The 22497-nt window shown below is 37.3% G+C and overlaps 1 protein-coding gene across 2 annotated transcripts in view; it reads right to left on the reverse strand.

Annotated features, from left to right (window-relative positions):
- The window catches only part of ZMAT4 (zinc finger matrin-type 4), a 129338-nt gene that overhangs the window by 92042 nt on the left and 14799 nt on the right, over nucleotides 1-22497 (reverse strand). Inside the window, exons 2-3 of one of the 2 annotated variants that reach the window (XM_053450050.1) lie at nucleotides 16067-16171; nucleotides 12989-13081 (exon numbers count right to left, since the gene is read on the reverse strand). In XM_053450050.1, the coding sequence (XP_053306025.1) occupies nucleotides 12989-13081; nucleotides 16067-16171 (198 nt within the window). The remainder of the gene's footprint in view (nucleotides 1-12988; nucleotides 13082-16066; nucleotides 16172-22497) is intronic. The other variant, XM_053450051.1, reaches the window with a different exon arrangement.

The following is a 22497-nucleotide window of genomic DNA, read 5'->3' on the forward strand; positions in this document are numbered from 1 at the left end:
TTCCCAAAAGTAAAATGAATAAGGTTTCTCATTCCTCTAGCGTCACAATATTAAGTTAAAGTCCAGATTTTCTTTTTCAATAAACCACCTGGAACTTTGCAATATTTAGACTCTGGTGGGCTTTATTAAGTGTAATGATGAAGTGTCCCACCAGACATTAGCATAAGAGTGATTAGCTGCCACATTAAAAATATTCATCTTGACAAACCCCTAATATGAAAATGTCTCCATAAATCTACGGATAAAAAGAAATAAACTACCTGCATGAAGCCGTAAAATTGCCAGCCCCATTGATCCGAACTGGCGATAAATAATTAATGCAATAGCTGGAGAATAATTTCCCTGTGACATTCTGGGCAGCTTATTAATGGTGCAAAAAATACATATTTGTGTAGTTTATAAAGGCGAAGGAGATACCGAGCTATAATCAGGCTGCTTTTTTTCTTTCTAATCTATTGATAAAGTGGGGCAAATTTCCAAGATTATCTTTCTTTCTCAGAAGAAGAAACTAAAAATCAATAGCGGAACAAACAGAAGATGATGGGATGCTAAGGTCACATGAGAGATGGAGAGAGACCAACAGTGAACAGTCAAAGGCGGTGAAAGGTTAAAAGCCCAGAAAAGCCATTAATTGACATAAGGCTAAGGAACAAGAGCCTATCTCAGGAACACATACATAAAAACATTAATTCACTCCAATGGCGTAATATCAATTACCCAGCTAGCCCACAGGGTTAGTACTTTGTCTAAATAGCCAATGGATAGTGTTCCAAAATGTGTGTGGATGCCAAAACATTCCAACACAATAAAATTAAAAGTAATGTGAGTATATCTCACATTATGTTATTACCATATAGTAACTGGAAGGCTCAGACACTCTCCAGACCATTATTTGGCCTCCAGCAAGAATAGGTGAAACCAGATGAGGAGTAAGTTTGGCTCACACATGGGGAGGAATTCCATACCTTGAAGGCCCGCCTTACTCCACAGTCTCAACCTAGTAACCCCTCTTGCTTCCCATAAGTACCGTGTTTCCCCGATAGTAAGACACCCCCGATAGTAAGACGTATCGGGGGTTTCAGAGGGGTCGGCTAATATAAGCCGTACCCCGAAAGTAAGACATATGTCTTACTTTCGGGGAAACACGGGGGATTTGCCGGGTCCTCAACTCTAAGGGGCCGGGAAGTCCCCACCAAGGCCGGCCTTACGTGTCTGCGGCCGCACAGGATTTAAATTAAAACATCGGGGGGTTTTTTTAACTTTATTTAACATCCTCCATGTTAAATAAAGTTTTTTTAACTTTATTTAACATGGAGGATGTTAAATAAAGTTGAAAAAAACCCCCGATGTTTTTATTTAAACCCTGTGCGGCCGCAGACCCCTAAGGCCGGCCCCTTAGAGCAGGGCCGACCTTTGGGGTGTGCGACCGCACAGGGCGCCACACTCCAGGGGGTGCCAACCTGCGGCACCTGGCACCCCTCCAGAGACGGACAGTAATGTCCGCCGCTGGAGGAGCAGGCTCGCAAGGGAGCGGTATCGGAGGTCTATAACAGACCTCCGGCTCCCTTGAGTGATTTTAAGCCGGGTTCAACCCGGCTTAAAATCACTCAAGGGAGCCGGAGGTCTGTTAATGACCTCCGATACCGCTCCCTTGTGATCTGCGCGGCAACAGCTGTTGTGCGCCGGGGTTTCTTGTCAGATCCCGGCGCACAACACTGAAGCCGCGCCCACCGCTGTCCGTGCCCTCTGAACCAGGAAGAAGACAGAACTGAAGAAGAGGAGCGAAGAGGAGGAAAAGAAGCTGAAAGAAGAAAGGAAAGGTAGGAAAGCATTAAGTGAGAGTGGATTGGTGTATATGTGTGTGGATTGGTGTATGTGTGTGTGGATTGGTGTATATGTGTGTGGATTGGTGTATATGTGTGTGGATTGGTGTATATGTGTGTGGATTGGTGTATATGTGTGTGGATTGGTATATGTGTGTGGATTAGTGTATATGTGTGTGGATTTGTGTATACGTGTGTGGATTTGTGTATATGTGTGTGGATTGGTATACGTGTGGATTGGTAGGTGTGTTGATTGGTAAGTGTGTGAGAGTGATGGGTGTTATGCTGTACCATTTCCAATGTCTTTTTCATGATCTAATTATGCTCTAAAAGTACATCATAACTCCCATCACTCTCAATTTTTTCCCAATATAAGACATACCCCGAAAGTAAGACATAGTGGGGCTTTTAGGGATAAAAAGAAAGTAAGACACTGTCTTACTTTCGGGGAAACACGGTAGCAGCGGAGGTAGGAGTTTGGTAAGCATTCAGGTATGGTTAAAGCAAACATCCCTAAACACAATCTGTAATTGATCTCTGTGTATAAAAACCTTATCATAGTGGGAATTGTTGGTTAGACCGAATAGGGCTTTAAACAAAGTGCACTGTGATTGGACCTTTGATGTATGTGCCATCCACTGTGATGGCTGTTGCCATACAGCATTGTGTGTGAGGAGGGGAGGAGCAGTCGGATAGCATTTTGTGTGAAGGGTTGTTGGATAGCATTGTGTGTTAGGAGTGGCTGTCGGATAGGATTGTGTGTTTGGAGGGGAGGAGCAGTTAGATAACATTGTTGTCGGATAGCATTTTGTTTGAAGGAGTTGTTGGATAGTGTGTGAGGAGGGGCTGTTGGATATTATTTTATGTTAGGAGGGGAGGGGCTGCCGGACAGCATTGCCCATGAGGAGCAGAAGGGCTTCCAGTAGCATAGTTGGTGGGGAAGAGAGGCACTGCTGGATAGTGCTGAATGTCAGGGCTTAATTTTTCACAAGGCAAGCTAGGCATATATTTAAGAGAAGCATGTAAAGTAAAGATAGTGCAGTTATTAAACCACTCTATCTACTCCTGTTTCTGTTATCTTACGTCTATCTGCCTCCAACAAAGCATCACGGCTATGTATTTTTGGCCTACATGTGCCTGGAATATAAATTCAGTCTGTACCCACAGAAGAGTACTTCATGCATTCCCTGGTTAACTTAAATCTTGTGTGCTGTCTGCGATCTTAGCAGACCTTGTGAAAAGACATCTTATTTTCACTAGTTTTGGTCAAATGGTGAATACTGTTCTAGTGAAGAAGAAAGCATAATTGCCATTCATTTTCCTCACAGATAATACGTTTTGTCAACTATGCCGTGTTATACCTGTCTGCGCCTGGATGAGATCAGATATCCAATACCCATAATCCTTGTGTCCGGTAAAAGCAATCAAGCGTCTTATTGGCCAATTAAATATTATTTCCAGCTCACTGACAAACCACTACCAACATCCATTTTATTATTTTAGTACATTGTTAAAACCAAATTTAATCTATCCTATCCCGGATGTATTAAGATCTAATTTATTCCATGTTTCAATAATTTATTACATATACAGAACTGCTATCTCGTATTAGCACTAAGCTGGCATGCATGAAGCCTTTGATGCCTGTTCTACTTAATTACAGTTCCAGTACGGGCATAATTTATGTCAGAATCATAAAATTGCAAATTGTACTCAATAGATTGTGACTGTATGTGTGTTGCCTGCCACTGCAGTCTGCATCTCATGTGTTCTTCATATGTTGTGGGTATTAATCAAGCCTAGTTGCACTCTGGTGACAGAGGTAATCGACCAAGATAGTAAATACATTTAATGGGTTAACCAATTTACTAGATACAACCACATGCCATTCATGGAAGCCTCAGCAATCTCAATGATCTTCAAGGGAAAGGCACCCTGGAAGATCTGACTTTGCTGCTATCATGTGCATTTGGGGTCTAAATTCTGCATACATGGACCATGTAACAAAACTACAAGAGTGTATTTAGTATCTGCTAAGTGCCCACTGTTAAAGGGGTCTCCTTCAGGCAATAGGGGAGGAGAGATGCAGTTTCTACTTCAGTTTATAATCACTACAATGCATTTTTCTTCTTGTCCAAACTTATGATCATCATTAAATTTCATTTATCTTTTTAATCACTTGAATATTAGAAGGACTGCTCTGAACAGTATCACTTAAAGCCCTTAAAAACCTGAAGTTGTCACTGATTTCATTTATGGTTATGGTTTACATTGTGGTTAAATAATAGTTTTAGTCGTCGAAAGAGAATTAATTCAGCAAACATTATATTATTAAAAACTAGTTCTATTGTTAAACTCAGGCCGCTTATACAACAGGGCCAATATATCGTCAACGGCCTATGCACATTTTCCACTTTCCACAGAAAGCGTCTTTCAATGACCTTGCAGACTCCTGTGTGTCAGGCTGTAGCTAGAGGCAGAAAAACTGCATAGGAAGGTAAACATAATGGAGTGGTTGCATCCCATCTCCACCTGCATCAAGTAGTTTCTTGGATGCACTTTCTGCCTGGGGGGGCAGGTCAAGACAAGTGGCCCCAGCGGCCCCTTGTAGCCCCCAGAGACTCACAAATGCACTAGCACACATTTTTACACACACACATACTCATGCTAACACACATACGCACACATACTTACAATAACACGCTTACACATACTAACATGTACTTACACACACACACTTATGCTTACACACACTCCCTCTCACATACACATTCATGCGAATACACACTTACATATTAATGCTAACACACACTCCCTTTCATTCACAAAATTACATATATACACTCTGTCTAACATACATATTCACAACCTCCCTCCCCCTCTCTCAGGATTTTACGTCTTCCTGCACTTTCCTTCTGGCTGCTCGCATTGTGCACAAGCGGTCTCATTTTTTCACGTAACCTGGTTATGTTGTGGCCCTTTGTGAATACTTTTGGACCGACCCAAGGAGGCAATTGGTCCCTGGGCCAGCCAGCCCCTGTGAGCAGGGATTGTGTCCTGTAATAGAGTGTGTCACTGGGGTTTATTCACTAAAGGGAGCGTTGTGGTTTCAACTAACTCACTTCACTATTAGTTACAATGGCAAGTTTCTCCAACAAAAGGGGCTGAGTTCACTATATTATGTATATGTATGTAAGCATTATCTAACGTCTACTCTGTACATATATTCTAAGATGGCGTGTCCCTAAATAGTAACCAGGTATAATTGTATAGAATTTGTCTTTAAGCAGATTTGCATTAAATGTCACAGACTCAATAGGAGTTAATTGCATTCTTGCATGTCACCAATGAACCAGAAAAGTCACATAAATGAAAGTGTCATTTTTGCTGTAATGTGTGATTCTCATTTCACTTATAATACAATGTTTTCTAAGGTTTTTTTTCATTTATAACAATACAATTTAAAAAAACTAATTATGAAGGAGGTTGGTTTAACCTGATATATTATTTATACATAGACAGTTACATGAGTATTTAACATCAAAAGCAGATGCTTTAAAGAGTAGATTAAATTATGGGGAAAGATCCTAGATGCAAACATGATAATTATACCTATCAAAATTCTAACTTTCATCCCATCATTATATGTATTGTAATTAGCATTCTATAGAGGTATTTTTATACTAAGCTTGATATTATTGTGCTGTGGACAGAGGGGTGTACTTCTGAATTTTATATAATAAAGCAAGGCATAAGAATAGCTTTAAGTCGAATGGTGTGATTCAATTAGACATTCCAGCAGATATTTTGTGTCCTTTAGGTGGATTTAGGTGCGTAACTAAACATGTTCCCAAGTTTGTTCTATGGGCAGATCCAGGGGTGGTGGTAAAGGGGCGATTGCCCCAACGGAGAAAGGCAGCAGCATTATTATTCCCCAAATTCCAAGGAAGAGGTGAGGTCACTTCACGTTGTGTGACCTTACGGTAGGAGCGCCACAGCTATTACTGCAAGCTACATTAAGGGCAGTCTGAGGCTTCACAATGATAACTGAGTTGTGTGACTGTGTGTATGTGTGTGTTAGTGTGCTGACTGTGCATGCCTGGGTATATTTGTGTATTTGTTAGTGTGTATATCTGGGTATGTTAGTGTGTGTCTGTTTATGTGTGTATATCTGGGTATGTTAGTGTGTGTGACATTGTGTGTCTGGGTATGTTAGTGTGGTGTCTGCGTGTTTGGATATGTCAGTGTGTGTCTAGGCATGTTAGTTTGTGTGTGTGTGTTTGTTAGTGTGGTTTTATGTTAGCGCCTTGCTGTGTGCTCAGTTATGTTAGTGTCAGTGTGTGTTACTGTGTCTGGTTGTCTTAATGTAAGTTTTGGGGTGTGAATTTGTTAGCGTGACTGTCTGTGGGTCCGAGGATGTTGGTGTGTCTGGATATGTTGGTGTGTGTCGGCTTATGTGTTTGTGTGGGAAAAATAAGTGTGTGTGACCGTGTGTCTGAGTATGCTAGGGTATGTGTGCATGGTAATGTGAGTGTCTGGTTGGGTTTGTTAGTGTGTGCGTTAGTGTTGAGTGCCTGGTTGTGTTGGTGTGAGTGTCTGTGTCTGGATATGTTAGTGTATGTCTGTGTGCATGTGTGTTAATGTGAGTGTCCAGATGAGTGTGTGTTAGTGCGAATGTGGATATTTTAGTGTGTGCATGTGTGTTAGTGTTGAGTATCTGGATGTGTTAGTGTGTGGGCATATGGGTTATATACATTAAATAAATCAGCAGCATCACCAACCAGCAAAAAGTTGAACAACAAACTGGATTAGATGCAAAAATACCACAAATATGATGCAGCATAACAACCAGTGTACAAAGGGTAAAACAGATCCATGTTGCTACCAATAACATCATCCTCTTTATATGGTAGTCAGTGGAACCTGTATACTCTCCGTATTCTTCCTTTAAATATTGTTTGGCATTTTAAATTCACTTGGTGATTGATTCTCTCTAAAATGTCAACTGTTTGATGCAAGAATGAGAAAAATGGACAATAAGAAACATGATGTCTGCTTCTGTGCCTCCTGCGATGTTTTGACCTGATAATTTTTTTCGTAAATGTCATAAATTGACATTTATCATGTGACACCTCAAATGACATCACACGATACAGTGTGCAACTAATGAAGAAATCTATTTGTATCTCTTCTCTCACCCAGAAGAGTCTTTTTTTCCAATCTACCAGTGGGATACCATTCTATGTAACAGGCACTAAAAATATTTAGACAGCAGCATTTGGTGCTCAGCAGGATTATTGTAGACAGATAAACAGATAAAATATTCAGAAATCACAGCATGTAAGAACTGTCTATTGCTTTAGCTGGAAAAAACATACTTTTGCCATATATATATATATATATATATATATATATATACGGTATATAATATATTTGTGTGTATGTGAGCTGAGCACAAAATAACCATTTACGTCTATTTTTTTTTTAATCCCTCCATTAATTCATAAATCGATGTAAATAACATTTTTGTTCACGTAAATATTAATGTAAAGTCAGGGCATCTAATTTTTTACACAAAAATCATCAAAAAAATCATCTTTGTTCCACCCTATAGAATACCGGAAAAATAAATTAAATGACGTACATTGATAGTTTTAACAAACAATAAAGCACAATGTCATCAAATGGCTATTAAAATCAGATATGGGAGACTATCATTAAGTCATGTTGAGAAATATGAACTCTTAAGTTGTTTGAAAATTGTTAACATTTTAATTATGTTAATCATCCAACACAGTTTTTGCTAACAAACATATTGTCGGGATGATTGCATCTTTTTTTGTATATTAAATATGTATCAGAATTACAAATAGCCATTATAGGTGTATTGGCAAATACATCACACTCAGTGCTTAACCTTTCGGAAATCAATAATAGATGACTATTAAAACATTTAAATATCAATGGGCCAGAAATCAATAGAAGTTGTGAGGAGATAATAAACTAAACGGATTCTATTACTTACAGTCACAAAAGAGGTAAAAAAAGATGACAATTAAATTCACTATAAGGTTGGTTCATTTTAGAGTTTCTGAAATGCATTCGGGATTTAACATTTTACACACATAAGGCACAAGCATTGATTTTAAAAGTGGAAATACATCAATGCCCCACGTTTGTTTAGCACTCATTAGTTAGTTAATTGATAATTGTCGCTTACGTTTCTGTTAAGTTATATGATCTATTAGCAACTCACAATTGTTATTAATGTGATCGACATCAGCTTTCTTGCAAAAGCTTTTGTTAGAAGCAAATAAGCACTTAAAAAATCATTAAAGGACCCATAACTTTTTCTAAGCACAGTGTTGTAAGAAACGTATATTGACATATCCTTAGGACATAGTTGAAAGCAACTTTGGAAGCAGAACGGGTTTGTTTAATGTATAAGTTGCATCAACTGGGACAAGTTATGTACGTTGTTGTACAGAAATGCTTGGAAATGTTTCAACATCCTTGTTTTCTTAAAAAAGTAAAGAAGTCAACAGGCCATATTAATAAAAATGTAATTCTGAGACAGGGTTAACCGTAGAACAATCACCAAAAACATTCCATTGGTTTCCACGGTGACTCCTCAGAATTTAGCACCTAAAACTAGCACCGTTCTATGTCTATGTTCCCAGATCATCTCTCCATTTCAACTATTTCAACTGTATAGACACTATGTAGCAAAATTGTAAATGTTTATAGGATTTAAGATGTCGGAAGAATTTTTCTTAATATACATACTATAGTGCAGTACAGAGTTATGTGTGTCTTGCCTTCAGCAATCAGATAATAACATATTAGGATGTGTCTCTCTTCCGTTATGTCTGGATGTCTGTAGTTCTGCTTCAGGATGATTGCATTTCCCCATCAACTGCAGAGAAGCGTATTGATCGTGCATTTGCCCCTTCTAAATGTACTCATCGTTGTAAAACATAAATTCCCATAACTGCAGATGTGATTGATGGAAACCAGATCATACTGGATATAGTCCCTGCAGAATTCACCCAAGCTTGAAGACCTCCATAAAGAGGATGACTCGATTAATGACATTCTGTCATGATTGTCCACTGCCCTTCTGGTTACAGGCAAACAAGATTTCTATTGGCTGGAGAGAGAATTAAATCAATGGAAATTTTTTGGTGGATTTTGCTTAACAAAATTCTGAAAGTGGTACTTCAACCTGCCATGCACACCAATCTAGTGAAGACTTTATTATCAGGCATTATGTTGTGTATACGTATGTAAAGGACAATTGAACATTAACATCAATTAACTTCAGATTATGTATAAAGAGCTTTGTAGAGAGGGCACAATGTTTCCATAACTTATCCTATGATGAGTCCCCACATGGGAGAGTATAACATTTTACAACCCCTCCCCCCCAGAACACTAGTCTAAAACCAAAACACAAGGCACAATGAAACCAACATCCTCAGGCAAATATTTTACATCTGATGGGGCTACATCATGGATTTGTTTGAGATGCCTCTGTTGACTGTGGACAAGGAAGTCATTTCCTTTTATTAACAAAGGGAGAAAATATTTATAAAGTGCGAGACCCGTTCAGATGAGAATGGGCACACACCATAGAGCAAGATGTTTAAGTGCCCTGGACCAGTGGTGTTGGTAGGATTAGTTTGCTATAGAAGTTTTTCTTCTGTAATGTGGCTTGAGCAAGACTCAGGATTTAAGTGTTGTTTGTTTTTATCACACCTCTGTATATATTCTCTACCTTTTGAGAATTACAACAGGTTTCCTTAATAGTAAAATGTAAGCACTTTTTTGTGTTTTACTATTGATCACTACTCAATATTGTATTTTGCAGGGGTTTTTTTTGGGGGGGGTACTTTGGAGGAAGTTTAGTAAAGCAACAGGGTTCTATAATCAAATGTAAATTTTAAATACTAAACTCAATTTAATTTAGTACATTAGATCAGATTGTAGAATAGCCTATATTTAGCAGGTAAGTTAACCTAGCGATGTCATATCAACCATTTAGAAGATACCTATAAATTCTATAATTCTTTGGAAGTCCTTGGTAAGTGTTACCCAGCTGTATGTTGGAACATACAATGCAGACTAATGTAAGGCACACGCAACTGAGAGCAAGCAACATCATCTGGCTTGTAACAAATGCTTGAGCAGTCATGGCCCTCATAAATAAAATGTGTTTGGTATGGGCCCAGTAGACAATCTTTGCTTTGGGAGAGCCTTCCAAAAGATGCAAATATATACACGACTAATGTTGTTCACGGGGCATACTTCTTAACCTTAGATGACATTTCATGATTAGCAAGTAAACTACTCTTTGACAGTAAGTGCTGCCAAACTGTGGAATTAACAGCCAAATAATGTTATGTTGATCTCAAATGATACTAGCAAAGGAAGCTTGGAAACATTGCTGTCTAATGGACTTACATTGAGTATAGAAACACTCTAACTTTTTTAAATTCAAACTAGGTTTTTCTGAAAAAATAGAAATGTCATTGGACCTTTTGACTTTTCCTGTATTATCCACACTAACGTGAAAAAAGAGACATTATGTAGATTTGCTATCTATAGTGTTGAGCGACTCAATAGTCTCAGCTTGAGTTGTCAATCAAAGAATTACCACCTTTTATTTTACTAGTACAACCATATTTCAGGCACAGTTCTACATCTAATTATAAGGTGCAATTATTAGCATAACCACTTCATTTTAGATTCTAGGCTGAGCACTAAATATTCTTTGCTAAGCCACTTGAATTGTGATTTGTCATGTACAACACAAAATTATGAGCGGATAATGAAAAATCAATGATCAATAAATTTCTTCATAGGTATTATTCACATTTACACTCAATTACACTTCAAGAATTTGCAGAATGTTATGAAACCCCCATTTGTTTCTTGTATAAATGGGAGAAAAACCACTGAGAAAATAAGCGCGTAAGATGCAATGCCCAGAAGAGAAACAAAAAAAGACATAATAAGGGAAGAGAGAGTTGATGATATCATTATTAGAGATTTTCTAGTAATGTATCCTCTCCGTTAAAAGCAGACACCCAAGAGTATTAGAGAATTCTACTTAGCATATCAACCCTTAGCGCTGTCTCTGATGTTAACAACAGAATTACCCCTAGCAGAGAATTCCTTTTCAAAGCTGGTTGTAATGAATTAGAGAGAAGCTACTGTATAATGTAACCCCTGTACATCTCCTTGAGGGATTCTCTTTCTTAAATGAGGATACTTTTTACTAATGGAAACAATTGGGGGTTTGTGAATGCATTCATCAAAACAAGCAGCGACCGGGGGTTTCATTAAATCCTGTTTTGTAAACCACCTCAGATGTCTGAGAAAAATACATTTAATATCACCCGAAACTGAGATTTGTACAAAGTCCAAACTTACAGTAACTGCTAGTCTTACATCTACATTAATTGTTATATTTACAACCGGTGGGCAATACGCATTAGAGTTTATATAGGTTCATTGTTAAAGGATCTTAATAAATGTATAGCCTGGAAGAAAGACGTGACAGGAGGGCTATTATAGAAACATGTAAATACTTAAAGGGAGTCAACATGATAAAGGAAGAGAGTTTATTTAAAAGAAGAAATACTACCACAACAAGAGGGGCAAAGGTTTAAAAGACACATTTTATGTTTCTATGAAAGGTTAAATATAAGAGAAATAAATGTCCCCTACGCACTTCGTGCACGCAGATGCACCTAGATATAGGTTAGCCAAGTTCTCCTTGCATAAAGGACTCACCACGGTTGCACATTCATAATGAATATTTAATGCAGTGAGATCAACTGCTTACTGTGACCTTAGCGCACCTGAAACTCGCTAGGCAGGGAATAAAGCATTTTTCCTTTACAAAATATAGTATTTGAACACAGGCCCCATCTAACATTAGCAATATAAGTAATAAGGTATAATGACCCCCATTTCCATATGCCATTTGGCTTATTGCGGTAAGCGTAGTGGAAGTTCAACACGTTAGACAGAATATGTAGCTCTCGTTTGCAGAGTACATGTTGCTCCGGATCGGAAGCCCTCAGTAAATTAGCATTTTATTGCTGCCACTTTCAGTATATTAGCTTTTATTTTTGTTAATTATTTCGGCTGCGCAGGCTCACACTCATTGCATCGCCTCAAGTTATTTTTTAGAATTTTTTTTTTAACTCCCGTTCCCTGCTGTTCTCTCTCTTTCATAGAACTTTTTATCTTTTTCTGGAGTCTAAATTTGTACTTTCATTTATTTGATATGCTTCAACACATCCTATTTTCATCTCTAGAGCACCAGCCAAAAAAACTAAAACCACTCATAGGCAAACACCTGGAAATCCAGCTGCTGTCAAATACAACTCTCATCATGCTAAGCCAGCCAATGATGTCTACCCCTGACAAACTGCAGGTATTTATTGCGTTTACTGCATTACTGTACTTTACTATTGCAAAGACTTTTAGCGAGTATGCATTATGAGTAGAAGATATCCAATATTATATTGACCCGTCACTCAAGTTTAAAAATAAACTTTCTTTCTTAGAAGCAATCGTTATTTATAAGATGTCATTGGAACCCAGCCATTCATCTGAAGAGACCTTCTCTCTCTGCTTCTTGGACTCATTAGTGAGATTAATAGTTTAACTTACCATCTTCGTTATGCATCAAGATGGGAAAAACCCAGAGAGCTTCACCTGCAAGAAGAACTGACATGGCCCTGCATAGTTTAATTGGTGATGTCTTTCAAGAACTCTCCAAATATTTGCCATACAGAATGCAGGGTAAGATCAGCCCTTCTACCCGGAGAAGCCCACTGTTGGTGGCCGTTCAAAACACATATTGAAAGCAGGGGGTTGAAATGTTCCCCGGTTATTGAATACACCGCTGAAATGACCGAAGACATCTAATCTAAGTCCCTCTCTTTTTAATCAGATTTCCCATCTGATTTAATTCTTATAGACCAAAGATTTTCATTTTTTTTTTATCAATAAACATCATATTATGAAAATTACAGCTGCTTTGAACTAAATCACTGATCCTACTGGGTAAAGGGGTCCCAATAAAAAATAAAGTAGGCTTTCTGTTATGGTTCAGAGAAAATTGTCCTCATATTATTTCATCCACTTACCGGGTCATCAGGACGTAGCTTTTTTGAAGGAGGTCCTCCATCCTCCGGGTGAAGCATGTAGTAAAGTCGAACTTTGTTGGCGTGTTTTTTGCTCTGAAAGAGAGGGTAAATGTGAGACACGCATCAAAAAGAAGACCCTTGATCAGAGCCTCGGTGGACAGAAATTCAAATATCTTTATAAGAAGCAAAGAAAACATCTGTTTCCGGAGTCCCATAAGTCGTCTTGTCCTTATGGCTGATTCTTTTTCTTATCGATACAACACCGAGACGGCAATTGCTATGTAAATGGCTCTTATGGTTGTTTTTTTGTTAAAAAAAAAATATTTACCAGGCATATTCATGCAAAATGAATTGAACAACGATCAACAAGAGGGGAACAAAAGATGAACTCTCTCTAAAAACTGGCCCTATCTGTTCATTTTACAAATCTGAATAGTTGTTGCTCAGAGGAGGCTTGAAGCAGAAGCGGTGGCCATGAATAAATATGTGAATGTAAATATGTTTGGTGAATAAAACAAGAGACAGTAAGAAAAGGCAGCTTTTAGGGAAATGCTATGCATTTAGGTCTAGCAAAAAAAAGCATAGACAAACAAATGTTTGTATCTGTCCCTTTTTATAGATATGTCCGTCACCAATAGTGATGTTTAAAAATCCCCACTGCAGAATTAGTTTGCATTATATAATTATTTATTTAACTTCTTCTCTGCATCCAATTATGGGCTGCACTGGAATCAAAACCTTATTTGGATGAAATGTTGAGAAAATCAGGTTGTACAACAAACCAAAATGTGATAGATTTCAGGGGAAATGGGTGGCTTATATTGAGACCAAAGGGCGTCATCATCAAGTAGAAATATGTCAGCAGAAGAGGAATATACATAACGTGCACAAAAAGTGTATAATGCAATTACATTAAATGTAGAAGCACCCCCTGCCTTCATGGTGAATATGTAATAAAATAACCAAAACAAGGCAGCTGCAAGCAGCGATGGTGACTCTCTAGACACCAGTTTCACAACCAGTGGTCCCCAAGAGAATGGATTGGAGAAGCTGTAATCAGCTTAATGGACAAGAAGATCCTCTTGAGACAGAAATCCTTCTGTCCCTCTTTTTTCCTCTGATTTCCCTCCTTTCTAAGAGCTCAGGATGATGGGCATGATGGTATCACAGTGATCTACAACCCCAAAAAGCCTCAACAACGTATATGGAAACAGCAGAAAATGTGTTGAAAATAAGAGACCTCTTTATAAATGGCTCGGTTAGATATGTATGTTAGTTGCAAATTTTGGGATGTGTGTACCTGAAACGGCTACAATTAATTTAACCTCCATGGTCTGCAGTTGACTGTGTGGTATGTACTGACTTAGGGTGCAAAATCAGAAACCCAATGTTAGATATTAAATTCATCTGTGGGATTCTGAGCTCTAAATAACACTTCTAAAAGGCCAACGGGCAGAAAGTTATATCCAAATGTGGTCAAAATCCAAAAGTGGATTCAACTGCGATTCCAATTGGGGATCTCAGGTCTAATTGCTACCTTTCCAGAAATGGAATTCCTGAACCTGAATGAAAAATGGATTTGTAACTTCATTTCTTGATGCCAGAGGCAATTTGCATATGACACAAATCATGCATTTTATTTTTTGACCTACATGGATTTTTTATGTATAAACAAGCACATGGCAATTAAGAAGCTGATATTTCAATATGCATGGCTATGCCCCATAAGAGCTCCGTGCCCGTTACATGCTGTTGTTTTTCATAGCACGCAGGAAATATGCAACGATTGCCTTAAGTGTTCTAAAGTCATTATCATCAAGCGGCAAAATGTCATGTAAAAAATTAATGAGTTTCTCAGCTGTTGTTAAAATGTACAGTTTTTGCTCATAATAAAGCCCTTCTCTCGCCCAATCAGGAATGGGGGCATGACTGCTGGCATCTAAGTGTCGTGATAGCAGAGATAGTAAGAGATAAGCGGTTATGATGGGGATTGTGGGTACATTTCAGCCGTTAATTTTTTGTGGTGGGATTGACATCAAGTTTCATCCACCCATTCCTAAGAATGGTATTTCTGTGCCTGGTTGAACCTTGCAATTTCAGAGATATATTACACACACCATCTAGTTACCATGGCCATTGTTAGTAGAAAAATCTATACGATATGAACCCAGACCACTGAAGGCAGGAACAAACCCATTAGAGGGGAGCTATATATACAAAAGATGAAATTTAGAAGAAATCCACAGTATCCTCTCCATAAAATACCATGGCCCAACTATCCCAGGAAATTATTTAATATATTAGTAGATCATTACTGCAATGACATTCAAAATAGGCTGGTTTTTTTTCTTTAGACCCCAGATTAAGCAACAAAATTACAGAAGCAACCAGTTCACATCAGCAGAAACGTATTGTGCTGAAATGATTTTGTACATGCGGTGCCCTCCGGTCACATGGACAGCATCACTGGGACAACAATTGCGATGTAGGGTTATATGTTTATAGCACATTTTCCTGGAAGGTGTCATTCTTGATCTATCATTTAGCACAGGCATTCAGAATGTGATTCATTAGCAGGAGAAGTGCGAAAGATACATTTGCACCATCACTTCGAAATAGTGCTGCCCCTTTCAAACCACGTGTAAGGAAAATGGACCTGAAAAATTTTGAGCTATTTTTTTGCTTTGTTTGTATTCGAGGCCTTGTACGAATTTACCAAAATTCTGTAAATTTGCAATTTGTACAAATCTGAATGCACAAGTCTACTATAGAGTGGATAGACAGCAGGCAATAGCAGGTGGGTAGTAGGTAGAGCATGGACATGACCAAATGTCACCCCCCTGCCCAGCAAATAAAGAAATGGACTTGAAAAATGAGGAAAGTATTAAAGACAGCCCTGTCTGTGAAGACTAGAGATCTATCACTCAAACCTTGTATGCACAAAAATAAGATTAATCTTTGACACCTCTAGAAACATTTTCTCAATGCTGGTAAAATAATATTTCAATAGACATTCCATGCTACATTCCAAAGACATGACATCATCAAGTCTGACATCATCAAGAGTCTTTAACTCACCTCGTAATGTGCAACCCTTTGAGATTCAGAAATTAACTGCGCATTGCAGATTTTGCAGTAGGTATCTGTAAACAATGTTTGGTCCTCAACTTCCGCAGCCTTCATCTGAAACCGCAACAAAAGACAAAGGAACGAGTTATGTAAGATATATATTTTTTATTTAGGAGATAAACATTGGAATTCCTGATGCTTTACAAGTTTACGGTTCAATAAAACTGATAAGGCAGGACTGAGCTTCAAAGAAAAAGATGATTTGTCTAGGCCTGGCAGAAGTAATATCCCTTTATGTTTCATTTCAGTGTTTTTTAGGACATAAGGGAGAATAGTGTTCTTGATTCAGTTTTGGCGTATAACTTTGACATCACCATATCCGTTCACCTCGCCTGCTATATAACTATTTAATTGTCGGAGCTACTAAATGGAAACGAGAATTTTCTAATCTCTGCTTTACTTTTAGAACCAAGTTGTTGAGATTGTTGCATATTTTAAATATAGTGTTGAATACTGTATGCTTTGAACATTTTAATGCATGCCATATTTTTCCTTGAGTTATGAGCAGTACTCTTAGGATGGACCTTATAAAATAACATTGTAATATAATATATGTGTAAAATTGTTGAATTATTAAGTAACCTTATGTCCATTTAAACAAAAAACTACATGGCACCAGTGGTAGGAGAGCAGATGGCTTCTTTAACTGGAAACAGTTCTTAAAAAAGCATTCTAAAAGGCTGCAATCATTTAAAAAGTAGCCATGCAGTATACATATTCCATACGTGTCCTCAGTAAAAGGGAACATCTGCTAACCCTAGCCAAGGAAATCTTAAGTACATGACATTGCAAATCACAATAAGGATGGTTTATTTGGACAGGAATAGGGCTACACATACATAAAAAATACAGTAACCTATGAAAACTTTATTTTATATATATATATATATATATATATATATATATATATATATATATAATGTATGTATTCTGAAGGATAGTCTTGTTCATCTATTTCGATTTTGTGAATTGCCTGTTTTTCCGTAACACACCTAGCAGAAACTGAATCGTTTTATGATTTAATCAGACATTCTGTAGTAAGTATTTTAAGGACAGGAGTTAACTTCTGAAAATCAAATTACAAGCTTTAAGCATTAGGTCAAGCACAGACAAGTCCTACGGTATGTGCACTAGACGTGACAATTATCTTGTTTGGAAATGGGGGAAATTGGTTTATTCTTCATGTGCACGTGGTCCTTTGGGACTTAAGTCTATTCTATACTGTCTTGCCATGCCATACACTAGACTAGCATTTCTGTTTGTTTGCAGATCCGGCAATCAGTTTTTGAGCCTAAAGTCACTGACCAACTGCAAAAAGATAAAGATACATTTGAGTTGAAGCAGGAGCACCAGTGTTGTAGTCCATTATGATGGACTCTATGATGGTGTCATGCTTGTTTTACCAGTACTTATCCATGTTTTGCTCCACTTTTCTTTGAAGTTCATTACAATGTATTAAAATATCTCTGCCTAATCCAGTCTTTCAAACTTGAGCCAAGACTGAATTTCCATAAGACAAACAAAATAAGTGCTTCAAGAGCCATTTTTGTGACTTACTACAACCCAAGTTCCACCACTGGCTTTTAACGAAGGAAGGTTTAATCAGGCTCTACCAGTCTTTCAAGCTACAACTCCTTGAACAGTCACCTCTGGAAGGATGGTAATTAATCACTTTAGGCAAGATCAAGAAACATCTACAAGCAAATACTTATTGATCCCCTGATGATTCCATATCACCTGTATCTCAATTCCATGTGTTTTTATTTAGTCAGTAAATACTATTTTCTTTCCAAGAAGACATCAGTTGATTTACCCCACATGGGAAAATTCGAGAGCCTTTGTGTAAAAATGAATACTGCCGGAGGACATCCATAACAATTTATTTCTTATTTTCAAAAAATTCAGTGTTTTAGCTAAATAGATTATACTGAATAATTGAAGCAATGATATGTTAAATATTTAACTAGTTCAATAATTGAAAATAGCATCCCTATGCAAATTGTGTGATTAAAATGCACAAACTATCAGAAAAAACATAACTGTAATTTTCCTTTTTCTGCCAAACGAGCAAGATCTGCATTGTCCATCTCTCCCTGCTAAGTGTCCCTCTTTGTTCTCCTTCCTTTCCTAATGTCAGTCTTTTCTAGGACCTTAATATGTTTTCTGTATAATGGTGTATCAAAGTGCTCTACTGTCATAAATATACATTTGTTTGCACAAACACCCGGACAAAATTTGTATAGAAATGAAATTGTGTAAAATTGTAATTGTGCCTCACTGCATTGTAGCTCAATAGGTCAAAGTGTCACATAAAACATTAACGCCCTACGCATAACCATGCGCGTAATCACACCCCTTAAACCAAATGCTGGGATGTTTCTTAATATCAGATGGAAAAAAGAATTTGGACTTATGTATTTCCATAGTGAATGAGACTGTAGAAGTACCTCTAGAAGTATAGCACTCAAATAGTTTTTTTAATTACAATTTCCCAATATTTACTCTCTGTCTATGACTGGCTCAGAACGTTGGTAGCTGTATTCTATCCAACATCATACACAATTTTCTAGTAATACGGATGCCTTTAGGGGGATTAGAGTAAAGCCTTCCAGAGAAATGTGCTGCACGCCACATTAATCACAGCATGTTAGCAGCATCATGCTTCCAGAAATATAACACCTTATAGAAAAGGTGATATTCCATATATATACCCTGCCTTGGTTTTTTAACCTCTCTATCCTCTCCTTAGGTCTCTTTTTTTGTGCGTAAAACATTTTGTTACTATTTATGATATTCTCTTTTTCTCATCCAGGAAACATGGAAATGTCAGCACATGCAGGCAAAATATTAAGAAGCAAGCATGTTTTGCAGTCAACCATATTACTCAAAAGAGGAAATGTCACTCAAAGGCAGTCTATCAACAAAATGAACCATTAAGATCAGAATGATATTAATGCGAATGGACCATAGGAGAACTAACCACAAGGCAAATGATACCATAGATTCTTTGGCAAAGTGATAGATCCTTACATGAGAAACCATAAGCAGTACGTGTCTACTACTGCGGTGGGCCTCTCAGTATTAGGTACTGGTGACACCGTGTATAAGACCCACCACATTCTTAATTGGCTTAAGAGCAATATGTAACAACTATAATCAGGCAGACAACAAACTCTAAAATTGTACAAACTTCTAAAATAAAATAGTTGCGAACGTGTTACTTTGAAGGCTGAAACTAGGATTTAATATTAACATTTGCTACACTGCTTAATCACACAAAATGTTCATATCTATTTGAGAAATAGATTCTATTTTATTACAATTTTCATTATCATTGTTTTTAAGTCATCCTCAGTTGGTATTCTTTTTATCCGAGACTTAGCTGTGATTATAGAATCTTGTCCACCTGAGCAGGTATAAATTCTACATCAAAGAGAGGACATTAATAAAAGAACAATTAAAATTTTTGGAAAATGTCAAAATGTTACTACATTACTCAACATATTTTTATTATAAGATATGTATTTAATGCTATTGTCCAGCTAACCCTAACGTAGCCTTAAAACAAGGCGACTAGTTCACTAAGAGTTTAGCAAACCTGTTCCTATAAATCTGTTTGGTGAAATGTATCCAATTTATCTCTTTCCAAACAAGACCTGTAAAGTCTAAAATAGCTCATCGGTGCATCTTGGGGTCAATGCCGCATTGGTGCAATGAATGGTAATTATACAAGCAGTGTATCTGATTACCAAGAGAACTATAATCATGTTCCTGGATATTAAGCAACTAATTACTAGGTAATTTTGTGCGATTGAATACTAATGAGTGAAATTTACCATAAGTATAATCGCTTGATTTTTCCAGTCCCGAGTTTTCCATTTTCATGTTTTTTGAAGTGTGAGATCATTTCTGGCAGGCGTTAACATAGGGCTTAATTCAATTCTACTTTAATTTAATTCTCATTTAATTTTAGGGACAATTAAAAAAAAAAAAAACGCTTTGCCTTTACATAAGTCTATGGGAATTCACACTGCAATGCAGACCACGAGAGCACAAAGGACTGATGTATCCATGTCTGCAGTTCAGTTTAAGTTCTAGGGGAACATTCTGTTCTTGCCCATATAGGAACATCGTGTATACACGTAACCTTCAAAGTACAAGAATGTAATGCAGCCCAAAGCCCTGCTTGCTTTTTCAGCAATCATAGGGCTTTGGATTGTAAAATAAATTCTCATTTTTGGCACCCTAACAGTGAAATATAAAAATATTTTATATAGAATTAGGGAAATATTTGTTTTAATTCTTAATGCAAAATATATCATTTTACTTGTCGAGATGGTGCTCGCTGCTGCATGTAAAGTCACCTTTGTCCCAGAGATTGCTGATACTGACTGCTTTATGTCAAAGTTTATGTAGCCCTGTCTTCCTCCATAGGCTATCATTAGCTGTAATCTATCTCTGAAAACAGGACTGAGGGATTTAATTGTTTACTATGATTCCCTATGATAATGACTTTCTTGTTTTTTTTCTAGGAGATAAGACCGAAAGGGCATTTAATATGCAACTAAAATAAACAAATACTTAACAAATAAATAATCTTTTACTTCAGAGCTTTTAGCATTAGATTGTCAATCAGTAAGGGTAAAAGTGTACATTTAACAATGGAGAAGAGATAAGTGAGTCTCATTCAGTAATATATATTCAATAATATACACATCAAGTGGGTTTCTAATACACATACATTCAGGGACAGGCTGTATAAGTGTGTGTGTTAGCATGAGTGTGTATGTCAACATAAATATCTATGTTTGTGTGTTATCATGAATGTGTGTGTAAATGTTTGTGTGTGAGCATAAGTTTGCATATGTAAGTGTGTGTGTGTGTTAGCATGAATGTGTAAGTATGTGTGAGCATTAATGTGTATATGTGTGTGTTGGCGTATGTATGTGTGTTAGTGTGAGTATGTATGTGTAAATATGTGTGCCAGTGGGTCTGTAGGTTACGGGGGGTTTAAGGGGCCAATGGGACCTCCTGGGCCAGACTGTGCCAGCCTTCCCTTGCATGTATATTGCTTCATTTATGCAAACTCACTTTAATATGGGAACCTTTGCATAATGTTTAAGAAATAATGGTAATATTTATTACCTGCCAGTACACAAACAATAGTCATTGTGGCAGAGATTTGCATTTTTCATCAGAGCATGAAATAGGCTTCAATAGTACATGGTATAGTCTGCATCAACAAATTCTGCAGTTTTTAAACAATGCACTAGTGATTTCACAAACATTGTCATTTCTAAAAGATTAAATTACAGTTTTCAATAACAGTGTTTTTTCAACATTCTCATAAATATGTTTAAAAACTGATCTCTCATTATATATATATTTTTGTTTGGGAAAATAATTGAGCTCTCACGTTAGGACCTGCAACAGAGCAGTTTTTTGGTGTATATTATTCTATTATATAAGGTTCTATTCAATGATCCATCTGGAATTTAGGCTTGCCGCAAATCAAAATGTCATGCTAAAGTCAGAGTCACAAGTAAGCAATGGACCCATATAACTGTGGTTAACATATGTCATTACCCCAGCAGAAGCTCATTACAATGTGGTTCAGTCAGTTCTTTTGTTATTTCTGTTTACCCTTGTGTTAAATCAATATATGTTTCTTGCTTTTGCAACTGTATCAACCAGTATAGTTAAGTTGTAAAAAATAACATAATTTATGTGTTAAACATTGAGAATATTTAACTGAATGTGAAGCCACCCATATGAAAATGATTGAGAATAAGGTGTGGCAAAAGATAAATTCAGTAACAATTTAGAGTATGGGTAACATTCTAGTGCAACAGTCCATGTGTTGGCACTGAAAGGGTTAACTTGCTATACCTATACCGTGTTTTACCTGTTGGCACCTGAGGGTGTTTATTTCAGATTCATATGGGGTGTTCAATTTATTTAGCTGTACGTTGTCGACTGAAGATATTTTGATTTCAAGGTGAGCTCCAGTGCTAGCTCAGCAAACACTACATGTGCAAAATGCACCCCCATTACATTTTCAGAGGGAGCACTTTCCTGTCAACGACTGGCTGCTTCAAGCAGCCAATCAGTGTCGGGAAACATCAGACCATGTGGGAGGTATTTTCTTGCAGCTCTGTAGCTGCAGCTTCTCCTGAAGAGAAGTATTTATTTTTTTCCCTAGGTTTGAAAAATGCAATATACTTTATTTTTCATACTTTGTTGAGTATCCTACCTGGGACACCGGAATGAGTGTGATTTTAGCATGTAGCAGTTTATTTTTTCATTATATTGATAGCAAGAGGCATTTGACCATCAGGAAAGCGTATTGGTTTCCTGTTCTTCTGAACAACATAGGTGAC

The sequence above is a fragment of the Spea bombifrons genome, chromosome 11, assembly GCF_027358695.1.
Source record: "Spea bombifrons isolate aSpeBom1 chromosome 11, aSpeBom1.2.pri, whole genome shotgun sequence".
Taxonomy (NCBI): Eukaryota; Metazoa; Chordata; class Amphibia; order Anura; family Pelobatidae; genus Spea; species Spea bombifrons.